At 40.5% G+C, this 12,778-nt stretch overlaps 1 protein-coding gene across 4 annotated transcripts in view; it reads left to right on the top strand.

Annotated features, from left to right (window-relative positions):
- Positions 1–12,778, top strand: part of Sec10 (Exocyst complex component Sec10) — a 324,790-nt gene that overhangs the window by 260,645 nt on the left and 51,367 nt on the right. For all 4 annotated transcript variants that reach the window (XM_067137790.2, XM_067137791.2, XM_067137794.2 and 1 more), the window contains exon 12: positions 10,119–10,351. In XM_067137790.2, coding sequence (XP_066993891.1) covers positions 10,119–10,351 — 233 coding nt within the window. The remainder of the gene's footprint in view (positions 1–10,118; positions 10,352–12,778) is intronic.

Genomic DNA, 12,778 nt, shown 5'->3' with positions numbered 1-12,778 from the left:
CATAAAATGCAGAATAGCACGTGCAAGGAAGACCTTTCTCAAGAAAAGAAATTTTCTCTCTTCGAGTATTGATATAGGAATTAGAAAAATGCATTTGAAGACTTTCATATGGAGCATGGCATTGTATGGAAGTGAACCATAGACAATAACCAGCTCAGAAAGAAAGAGAATAGAAGCTTTTGAATTTTAGTGTTACAGAGGAATGCTGAAGGTGAGATGGATAGATAAAATCATGAATGAATACTGAATCGAATTGGTGAGAAGACGTCGATTTGGCTAAATTTGATATAGATGATTCCCATAGGGAATCTGAAATATTTGTCCCGGATGAGTAAATTTATAATACCAATATAAATGGTCCATTATTGGACATTATAAATTTTCAGCTAACTCATTCCTGGTTGCCAGCGTTTTGCTTTTAGTACCGGGAGTGTCCGAGGACAAGTTTGGCTCGCCAGGTGCAGGTCTTTTGATTTGACGCCCGTAAGCGACATGCGCGTCGTGATGAGAATGAAATGATGATGGAAGACCATACGTACACCCAGCCCCCGTGCCGGCAAAATTAACCAATGACGGTTAAAATTCCCGGCCTTGCCAGGAATCGAACCCGGGACCCCTGTGGCCAAAGGCCAGCACGCTAACCATTTAGCCATGGAGCTGGACTTTTTTTTTCTGTATATCACACCTTCTCTTTTGTACTGGTAAAGAATATAATACAAACTTTTGCTGCACTGCCTCACAGGTTGCAGTCATTGACAAAATTTCAGGACGCACATATTCGTGTGATGGGACTCGCAATAGCTTTTCAGGACCTGATATTTGAGTACCATGTACATTATCAGAACTATATGAATGGGTAGATTTTTTTAAATTGTTGTTGTTATTATTATTATTATTATTATTATTATTGGGTACCTTATTTCAACGCGTTTCTAAGAAACAGTTTTCCTGTAATTGAGTTTTTGTCCACATAAATCGTATCAGATGTAACAGCATACATCCACTCACTCATTGCCCAGAACATGGAGTGAAACTCGAGATGCAAGGTGGGAAGACTATGCGTAACTGTTCCGAGGAACTACGCTACTGTATGTATTACCACCATTAAGCCTAATACAAAGCACTTCGAATAACTACAGAATATCTGTAATCGACCAGCAAGTAACAGGATAGGCATATCAGTACTGCCCCTAAACTGTTAAAAAAGTACCTCTCGCACCTGCGCAGGAGTGCACTTTTAAAACGAGCTGCTATGCTTCCTAATACCCGCTAGCCAATCAGAAACTCCCTACCCTTCAATTAGTTTCGCTGAGACAGTTACTTTTGTATTAGGGTCTCCGGAGGAACATATATTTCTGGAACAGCTTACTGTTATGGATTAGGATACAGTATCATGTCACGATATGTAACTACCTTCTCTATTAATCACTTTCCAAACTCGCATCCTGGGCCCATAACCTGTTGAAAAGGCACAGTGTTTCAGAAAATAATAAGATCAGCACAGTTTATATTAAAATAACAATACTTATTACAGGCGTAAATCACAGATGGATACAGTGAAACAATAAAAATGGAGATTATAATCATGACGTGTCAGACATACAGTATTATTATTGTTGTTGTTACCTGTTTCTGTCACTCAGCTTGTTTAAAATGTTCAGGTTAAATAGAAAAGATGCCAGTCGGTCTCTTGCTTTACTCCCTTTATAATGTTGATAGGGCTTGACTGAGTCCCACTGAGCAGGTATTATTTGGCACTAGATTTATTTAATTTCATAGTCTATGGCCAAGCTGAATTTTCAGTGGTAACTTCTAGGTGATGATGTCCTATATTGTCAAATACTTGGACTATGCTCTGGAACTGAGGTTGCAGGCCATTCCTATCTCAGAGACAAAAACAGCCTCAGATCATCTTCTTTGATGTCGTTCATCAATACAGATCTTCAAAGACAAGGCAACCTGAGATTTTCAATAGATAGTTCAAAGAATACCATCCAATGTATTTATATTTAGGATACTTAATCTCTAATGACAACAAAAACATTGTGGGAAATGTATAAATATGTTCTAAACAGTGGTAGTTGCTTACCTGATTGGGCAGTCACACCTAACGAGTCACTGCACATGTGGTCCAAACGACACAAATTATTGCATATTGTAATTGGAACTTGGAATATCAGAACACTCCCTGATGTAAGAGATAGCAACAGACCTCAGAGAACAACAGTACCCACCACCTATGAACTTGCAAGATTAAACATCGATGTTGCTTCATTGAGTGAAATCAGACTGTCTAGTGAAGGAAAAATTGCGGAGTAAGGCTTTGGTTATACCATCAGGGGCGGTGCGTGGTATTGTTGCAGTGTTGCACAACTCCCAATAATTTTACTCTTCATTTGTCGTCTTTTCTTCTGATGTTTTAGTTTAAGAAACCTAACATATATTCGAAAACATGTTAAAATCAACCATCTTTGGTCGTTCGCTGAACTAATGCTGAACTAACGGAGCAATAAACGCTGCTGGCTTCGAATCAATCAGGGGGTTTGCTTTATTATGGCAACTCCCTAGCGGACAGCGCGGCGCAATGTACCTCAGCAGGGACGAGCCTAAACCTGCATAGCATCAGGTAGCATGCTCGCCAGTATCGGTGTCAGGGAGTTGCACGAGACTAGCAAGTCCCCTATCGAGAAACAGTTCCAAATGTCCCCGTTAGATTGCGCCACTCTGTGGAGATTACTTCATTCCTACTTTCTCTCCTCTTGCAGAGGAAATTCATTTCGATTTTTTAAATTTACAAATTTCATTTACGTTGCATCGACGCAGATAATTCTTACGGCGACGATGGAATAGGGAAGGGCTAGGAGTTTGAAGGAAGTGGCCATGGCTTTATTTAAGGCACAACCAGAGCATTTGTCTGGTGTAAAAATGGGAAACTGCGGAAAACCATCTTCAGGGCCAACTTATTGGGTAATTTTTCCATGCCATACCAGACCACCCACAATATTACCAACATCGTGCTTCAATGAAAAACAGGAAGGCGAATTTTCAGTTCATGTGAGGTAACAGTAACTGTGCCAGGCTGAGTGGCTCAGACGGTTGAGGCGCTGGCCTTCTGACCCCAACATGGCAGCTTTGATCCTGGCTCAGTCCAGTGGTATTTGAAGATGCTCAAATACATCAGCTTCGTGTCAGTAGATTTACTGGCTGTAAAAGAACTCCTACGGGACTAAATTACGGCACGTCAGCGTCTCCGAAAACCGTAAAAAGTCTTTCGTAAAAAAGCCAATAACATTATTAATAAGAGTGGCTGTAGTTGCAGTGTATAATTATCCTGTCCGACACGTTGGCTGAATGGTCAGTGTATTGGCCTTCTGTTCAGAGGGTCCCGGGTTCGATTCCCGGCCGGCTCAGGAATTTTAACTTTCATTAGTTAATTCAAATGGATCGGGGGCTGGGTGTTTGTGCTGTCCCCAACATCCCTGCAACTCGCACACCACACATAACATTATCCTCCACCCATTAACACGCAGTTACCTACACATGGCAGATGCCGCCCACCCTCATCGGAGGGTCTGCCTTACAAGGGCTGCACTCGGCTAGAAAGAGCCACACGAAAAAAGGATATCCTCTTATTTTCTGGGTTGTAATTGCCAGGTATATGTCAGAATATTGTTCATTACTTAACGATAATAAGAATGAGTTCTACTCCTGAGTACAGTCATCTTACAGGTACCATCTAGGGACAAACTATTATTCCTTGGTGACTTCATTGCCAGAGTTGAAAGAAATAACCAACTCTGGGTAAAATATAATGGGCAGACAAGGACTTGGTAACTGAAATGCCAGCAGACTATTGCTTCTTGGTCTCTATGCTGAACATCAGTTGTTCATCATTATTACTTAGTTCCACCAGCAAAATCGTTTTAAGACTACATGAATGCACCCATGCTCTAAACACTGGCATATTCTTGATTACATCATCACCTGACAATTTGATAAGAAAGATGTTTTTCTCACCAAGATAGTGACAAATATTAATGATTACTGGACAGATCATGAACTCAGATCTTTTCCTGCAGAAAGCCACCTGTGCTTTGCTTAAATCTGTTCCATTGGAATTGTAATATTTCTAAGTACTCTGATTAATGTATTGCTACAGACTTTTGAAACACAATCTAGACAGGTTTGCAAATAATCCAAATAACATGAAAGACGTTGAGCAAAAACGGTCATTGTTCCATAAGGTTACAGAGTCAGTAGAGGAAATTATCTGCTTCGAGAAAATAAAGAAGCAAGACTGGTTTGAGTACAACATTGAAGAAATGTTGAGCTTCATCAGTGCCAAACAGGAAGCTCATCTGTCCCTTTAAGATCCATCTTTTAGCCTGAAGAAGGCTCACTTTCAAGGCCTCTAACAGAAATGTTATGCCTAAGAGAAAGTATGAATAGCTGGTAGTAAAAAGAAGGCTCAAAATCTTCAGAGGTTTTCTCATGCCCAACACCTGCAGAACATCTGCACAGGAATAAAAGAACTATATGGACCAACTTGCAACTTGATAGGAACCTTTGAAATCTGCTGGCAGTGATATGGTCCTTACTGACAGCAACAACATCCTGGAGTGCTATAAGGAACACTTTTACACTCTTTTACTGATAACTTTCTCAATGATGTTCCACAACCACCTTAACAGCTAAGGATGGCAGTGCCACCAACATACAGGGAATTCAGCAAGGCACTGAATAGGGTGAAATCCAGAAAGGCCCCAGATAACATCCCTCAGGAGCGGAGTCAAAGTGGAGGCTTACCTCTGTAGATAAGACTTTTCACACTTATTCTTTTAACCTGGGAAGCCCAGAAAATTCCTGATAACATCAAAAATTCTGGTTGGTTTATTAATGAACAACACAGGCGATTAGCCCCAATACATGTTCACATTAGAGCATAATATTAACTAGCTACTACTACTACTACTGTCCGGCCATGTCATCACCCTTGGTGAGAGAAAGGCCACCCTCCCGTCGATGACATGGCCGGCCCTCTCCCTGGGGTCTAACTATGGGCCCCCATAATCCTCACAGGTGACAATGTGATTCCCTCTCACCAATCCAATGCGGCCCATCCACTTCACTGGCGCCGCTCCCTTCTCCTATTCCTCTATTCCCATCTTATCTTCTTAACTCTAATCTGCGTGGGCCCCTCCCACCCCCTTCTTCATTTGGAATGGGCCCACCCCCACTCCGTCTTTATACATGACTAGGGAGAGAAAACCACATGCCATCCTGCACTCCTTTGGGCGCGCCATGGAGTCCATCAGATGCTCCGGAAACGTGCCTTCAAATATAGGTCACCACGGCAGCCATCCTTTTTTTCCCCATGGCACGTCCATGCTTCCCTTCTAAAAAATACTCAATTCCTAAGCCACTCTACACTATCACGTCATATAAATAATTATTTGAATAAATAAATAGATAACTAAATATAAAATACCCCCTACCCACATATAAAATAATAATAATGATGTCAATAATAATAATAATAATAATAATAATAATAATAATAATAATAATAATATAATAAAATAATAATAATAATCATAATAATAAAGTAATAATAAAATTAATAATCAACTGGCCAACGGTAGATTCCCTCTATGAACCGTTTGCCTTACTTGCAGTAAATAATAAACTAAAAATATCACATATGCGATCCCGGAGCAAGACTACACCTTCCACCGACTCTCCTTTCTTACTCAGCACATTCCCACACCGCCATTGTTTTTCTGTTTGACCTACTCTGCTTTGGTGTGCTCAGGCCAACCATGCCTATGTTTACCTTCAGCATTTTCATCACCTTTATTGTTCCCTGACCTACTCCAAAATAAACTACCACAGCAACATTACACGATTGCATACCAAACCAGCCATAATAACAACAATATTCCGTCATTACATTCCAATCCACCATACCACAACTTTTACAAATCCTCGGTAACATTGCTTCATTTCATTTCATTCCGTCATAGCACTCCATACTAAAATTACCTCTCCATCTCCAAAAAATTTCGGTAATCATATACCAACACCTCTCCAACATCATATTTCTTCGTCCCTTCTACACAAACAAACCAAAATTTACAAAATGATAATAAAATCATCTCTCTCCAACTCCAAAAATTCAATACTCATACCAGACACCAATACAATAATACCACCTCCCAACTCCTACGAATTCAGCCGTAAATAAACCATCTCAATACCAAGCCATACATCACCTCATAACCACATTTCCAACACCTCATTTCTATATATACCACTTCTACTTCTCCGACAATTACACTCACCTTCTGCCTTCCACTATCTTATATCACCACTTCTCCCACACCACATAACACCTCATACAACACCAACTCCACATACAAATAGCCAAATTACATCACTACATCTTCATACTTTTCCAACACCACATTTCAACATCTACAAATACCACCCACTCATATACCATCACATTAGATACAACTTACTCATGAGTACACCCTCACTTCTCCATACCTTTCCAACACCACATTTCAACATATACCACCTCTACTTCCAACACCACATTTCAGCTCTAGCACACACTCGTCTACCATCAAATAAATCTCCATCTACAAATACCATACACTCATACATCATCACAACCTTCAAAATATCACTTCATCTTCACCTACAAATACCAAGCACTCATTCCTCAACACTACATTATTTACTTACTCGCTATATTATTGTTTTTTGCTTCTTGTTACAATACCCTCATTACTTTGCGCAACTCTCCACATGTCCCTTAAGCTTCTATTCCTCCCTCCGCTAAAACTCTGATTCTGCTCGAAAATCTCCCGGGTTAACACTGACCTTACTTTTTTACCCTGATCTTGCCTTGCTACACCACTACACTCGGCTCTCTCAGCTTCTTGCTGCTCACTCTTCTTGCCCCCATCACCCATTTGTTCTTCAGCCTCTCGACTGCACTGTCCGTCCACTGCTCTTTCCTTGCCGTTAGCACTTGTCATTTCTCCCTGCCTCTCTTCACACGGTACACTGTTACTTCTGGTATTTTGCCTATCCTCTCCACTAATCGCTGCACTACACTCTTTTTCTTCGGCCTGTCTTGACTTCTCTAACTCCATCAATCTATCCGCAGACCAGATCCTCTTCCAGCTTCTGTCTGACACCACTAGATTTTGACCTCTAATAGTTGCCCTCAGCCCCTGTTTTACAGCCAGTATCTTGTGTTTTCTGAGAATCCTCTCATTTCTGATCGCGTCGCTTCCAACGTCTCTCTTTATCCATATTTTCTCCCTCTGGATGTTTCCCGCATTTGTTAACACAACATCCGCCATCAACGTTGAAAACAATTGTAGCTTTATAGGCCTGTTGCCTCTAGTTCTCCCCACTCTCTGCACATCGTCAATATCTACTTCACTAAAATTTATTTTCATTTTCCCCTGTATAAGGTCCACTACTTTATAAGTAGTAAGTACTTTGCCTTCTCTCGACTCCTCAGGCACTCCATAAATAAACAAGCACTTCTTCCTTCTGTATAAAGTATTTGCTTCCACTTCTGCTTTCAACTTGCAATTCTCCTCTTCAAGTCTTCCTACTTTTTCCCTTAATGCTACCACTTCCTCGGTGTTATTTCTCGCCTGTGCAACGATGTCGTCCGTTTTTTCTCTTATCCATACTTCCATTTCTTCAATCTTACTGGTTTGTTCTTCAATCATCTCTTTTATTTGCCCAAAAGGGCAAACTTCTGTCAACACCTCTCTTACAGCTCTTTTGATTGCATCCATATTTTCCCTATCCTCATTTCTACCAGATGACGGGCCTGGGTTCAACTCGACCCCCCCAATACATAATAAAATTATAATCACTGCTGCCGATAACAATAGTTCTCCTTTCCTCTCCATATCCATTTTACACCCACCTGGCTTCTTTTCTTCTTTCTTCATTCTCCTCTGCCATCTTCCTATCGTCACTCTGTACTGCTCTATGCCAATCATTATCGGCCCACTTCTCGGCGACCTTCCAGCACTTCACACTCTCTAACTCCACTCCCCCTCTCGGGACCCACAGCTCACTGCGACCTCCTTCGTCCGTGGCTTAGGCAAGACTGGATAACATCAAAAATGCCACTATCATCACTATATTCAAGGAAGGTGACCGTAGTGTATGTAGAAACTATCCATGGTATATTCTTCCTATTTATATCAGGTAAAGTCCTAGCAAGAATTCTGCTTAGCTGCCTCTAAGTTATCGTATTTCTGAGAGGATTGTCCCTGAATCTCAATGTGGTTTCCAAACTTCCAGAGGCACAGTTGATATGATCTGTACAAGACAACTTCAGGAAAAATGTAGAGACCAACAGAAACCATTGTTTATGGTATTTTATGATCTGGAAAAGGCCTTCCATTCTGTGCCAGGACCTGCTGTATGGGCTTTGGATGCCCAGAACATTTTGAGTGTTCAGTCCAAGCACTTCATGATGCCATTATCTGGGCAAATTTTACAACAAATAATATCTCTGAACCTTTTCCAGTCACACATCATTTGAAGCAGGACTGTGTACTTGCCCCAGCACTCTTTGCTCTTTACCTGGCTGCCATGCTTTGTGAAATACCATTGTGAACAACTCAGGGATAAAGATCAAGTATCATTTTGGTGGAGGGACTCATCAAAGATGGCCGACATCGCTCACAGTGATTAATCAATTTTTTTTTAAAATGCTATTTGTTCAGGGCATCGACCCATGTGGATCTTTTGCCCCCTACTGGCACCCTATTGTATGAACCTGCGTGCGATTGGAATGGCGGTAGTGTGGAATGTTGTGTGTGAGGAAAGGAAGATTAAAGGCATCACAAACACTCAGTCTCTAGGCCAGGGATATTAATAGTTACAATTTAAAAACCCTGACCCGGCCGGGAATCGAACCCGGGGCTGCTGGGTGACAGGCGGACGCATTGCCCCCTACACCACAGGGCTGGACTTAACCAATTTTACTTAGGTAACTGAAATGCAGTATGCTGATGATATTGCATCACCTGCTTTAAACACCCATTGAGCTACAACAATCGGTCAATTGTTTCAAATGTTTCTGAGATAATTTTGGCCTCACCAACACTCATAAAACCAAGGTACTTTTACAACCTGCTCCAGGATCACCCAGTGCGGAATTCAATTTCACCATCGATATAGACAGTAGAACAAGTAGACCACTTTTCATACCTTGGGAGCATTTTGTCCATGTGGTGTATTTTGGAACAGGATGGGGATAACAGACTCCATGCTGCTTACGTGGCATTTGGATGACTATCCCAGAGAACCTACAAGAACAAAGATTTAAGCATCCTACCAAACTCATGGTCTACCAGGCTGTCATAATTTCAACACTACTTAATGGATGTGAAGCCTGGACCTCGTACGCCTGCTTGAGCACACTCACCTGCAGAAACTCCACTACATTGTGAATATCATGCAGAGGACAATATCGCCAGTCTTGCAGTTTTAGAGAAAGCACATATTAGTAGTGTGGAAGCCTCCATCATTGGTCATAGACTAAGATGGACTGGGCATGTCCATCATGCAAATGACGGTAGGCTTATTAAACCAAATTCTGTATGGTGAACCTTGCTCTTGCACATGACCCCGAGGTGCCCCTTTGAGACGCTATAAAGACAAACTTCAGCAAACGGACCTTGCTTAGAATCGCTTACTTTGGGGCGATCCATTCTTGAACATGTGGATCATGTGTGAAGTGGTTTGTCAGGCAAAAAAATTGCGTACTCAGAGATGAGCAACAGCCAATGACAATGTGTGTTAAGCACTTGGTAAATTTACATTGACATAGTTAAAATAATTCATATGAAAATAGCACTGCTTGGCTCTTAAGAAACAAAATGCATCTCAGAACAGTGTGAATAATTTAGTTATTCATAAATTCTGTGTGAATAAATTTAACTAGAAATTTCATGCAAGTTTTTTTACTGTATATTACAATATTTGTGATATTTTGTGTAATATGAGCTGAAACTGCATCAGAAGAAATAATATATAATACAGTTTTAGATATTATTTGTGTGTTTCAGTTGTCCAGACAATCCGATCTTCCAGGCAATGCAATGCAGATATTTGAGATCCTTCTCCATTACCTAATGGCTGAACATCTTGACTATGCTCTGGAACTGGGGTTGCAGGCAATTCCTATCCCAGAGACAAAGACACAGCCTCAGATCTACTTCTTTGATGTAGTTCGTCAGTGCAATGCCATTGTGCATTTACTGGAAAAGCAGTTCATTGACAGCTTGGTCCCTCTTGTTATGTAAGTGCCAGTATTCCTTTCTCACATTAAGAATTAACTGTTCCTTCATTATACCTTTCAAAAATGCAGCACGGGTGAAATTTAAGGAAGCGGAGATTAACAGTGGAATACTGTGTAGGAGGGATACTGACTGGAGGGTGATTGGGGATTTAAATGAGACTATGGAGTGGGTATGTGGGAAACTGGGAGTAAAATTTCTAGATCCTAATGGGTGGGTAGGAGATAGGGATCTGCACTCAGACGGCCTTCACTTAAACCGCAGTGGTACATATAAGTTAGGAAATTTGTTTAGAAGGGTTATAGGCAGGTACATTCAGGGAAACAGGGTGGCCTAGGGAGCGGTGTTAAGGGAACAGGGAACTGTAAAACAAGCAGGGATGACCTAAAACTGTTAGTGCTCAACTGTAGAAGTATTGTAAAGAAAGGAATAGAATTAAGTAATTTAATAGATATATACTTACCAGATATTGTAATAGGAGTTGAATCATGGCTGAGAAATGATATAATGGATGCAGAAATTTTCTCATGGAACTGGAGGGTGTATCGTAGAGATAGGATAGGAATGGTAGGAGGGGGAGTATTCATTCTCGTGAAAGAAGAATTTGTAAGCTACAAAAAAGTTAAAGATGACAAACACGAAATTCTAGGGGTAAGGCTCATCTCTAAAAATAATAGGCAACTTGATGTCTTTGGAGTGTACAGACCAGGAAAGGGTAGCACAGATGCTGATTCAGAATTATTTGATAAGATAATCAGCTATGTGGGAAATGATAAGGAAAGGAACGTGATTGTAGCAGGTGATCTCAATTTACCAAAAGTCAATTGGGAAGGTAATGAGAACGACAGGAAGCAATAATATGGGAAGGGCAGCTGATTCAGAAAGTGTTGGAACCAACTAGAGGGAAGAATATTCTGGATGTCGTGCTGGTAAAACTAGATGAGCTCTATAGAGAAACCGAAGTAATAGATGGTATTAGTAATCACGAAGCTGTTTTTGTGGTAATTAAAAATAAATGTAAAAGAAAGGAAGAGATTAAAATTAGGACTGTTAGGCAGTACCATATGGCTGATAAAACAGGCATGAGGGAGTTTTTAGTAAGCAACTATGATCTGTGGAAAACGGTAAATAAAAATGTAAACAGACTCTGGGATGGGTTTAAAGCAATTGTTGAGGTATGTGAAAATAGTTTGTACCTGTAAAGGTGGTAAGGCATGGTGAAGATCCACTATATTACAACAGGGAAATAAAGAGACTAAGAAGGAGGTGCAGGTTGGAAAGAAATAGTTAGAAATGGCTGTGGAAGTAAGGAGAAATTGAAGGAACTTACTCGGAAATTGAATCTAGCAAAGAAGTCAGCTAAGGATAACATGATGGCCAGCATAATGGAAGAGTATGTATAGGTGGTTTAAGGCAGAAACAGGTTCCAAGAAGGACATTCCAGGAATCATTAATGAACAAGGGGAGTGTGTATGCGAGGATATTCAAAAGGCAGAAGAATTCAGTCAGCAGTATGTAAAGATTGTTGGTTACAAGGATAATGTCCAGATAGAGGAGGTGACTAATACTAAAGAAGTATTAAAATTTACCTATGACAGCAATGACATTTACAGTAAGATACAAAAGTTGAAAACTATAAAAGCAGCTGGAATTGATAAAGTTTCGGGGGATATACTAAAGACAATGGGTTGGGATATAGTATCATATCTGAAGTACTTATTTGATTATTGTTTGCATGAAGGAACTTTACCAAATGAATGGAGAGTTGCTATAGTAGTCCTTGTATATAAAGGAAAGGGTGATAGACATAAAGCTGAAAATTACAGGCCAGTCAGTTTAACATGCATTGTATGTAAGCTTTGGGAAAGCATTCTTTCTGATTATATAAGACATGTTTGCAAAATTAATAACTGGCTTGATAGAAGGCAGTTTGGGTTTAGGAAAGGTTATTCTAGAGTTGGGTTGGAGTCTTTCAAAGAAAGGAACGCGCTTCTTCGCTCCGCTCTCCAGATGGAGTCAGCTCCGGGGAGTCATTCGAAGGAGCGGTTTGCTCCAAGCATCGCATGGCTCGAAGAGCTTAGCCTCTTCCACACCCCCTCCCTCATTCACTCGCTCCTTCGACACGCTCCAAGTATTGCATCGCTCTTCCTTCCCTCATTTAAAGATGTGTGCGTCTGTGCCACTGCTGCCAATGACATTGTGAGAAGAAAAGGAAGGAAATGGTTGAAAATCTATATTATTAATAAATACATTCTAATGTATGTCCTTGCATAGAATATTAGAATCATATAACTCCGAGAAGAATAATATTTTTTCCTGTTAAATATTTTAAAAACAAAGACGACAAACAATCTGTGTTGGTAGGCTGTACCCTTGTTCACCCCCACCCCTTACTACAAACTGTGTTTAGGACGTAATTCATCAAATAG

The sequence above is a fragment of the Anabrus simplex genome, chromosome 1 (assembly GCF_040414725.1).
Source record: "Anabrus simplex isolate iqAnaSimp1 chromosome 1, ASM4041472v1, whole genome shotgun sequence".
NCBI classification, from domain to species: Eukaryota; Metazoa; Arthropoda; class Insecta; order Orthoptera; family Tettigoniidae; genus Anabrus; species Anabrus simplex.
Note: the sequence above shows the minus strand (reverse complement) of the source record. Positions and strands in the feature narration are given on the sequence as shown.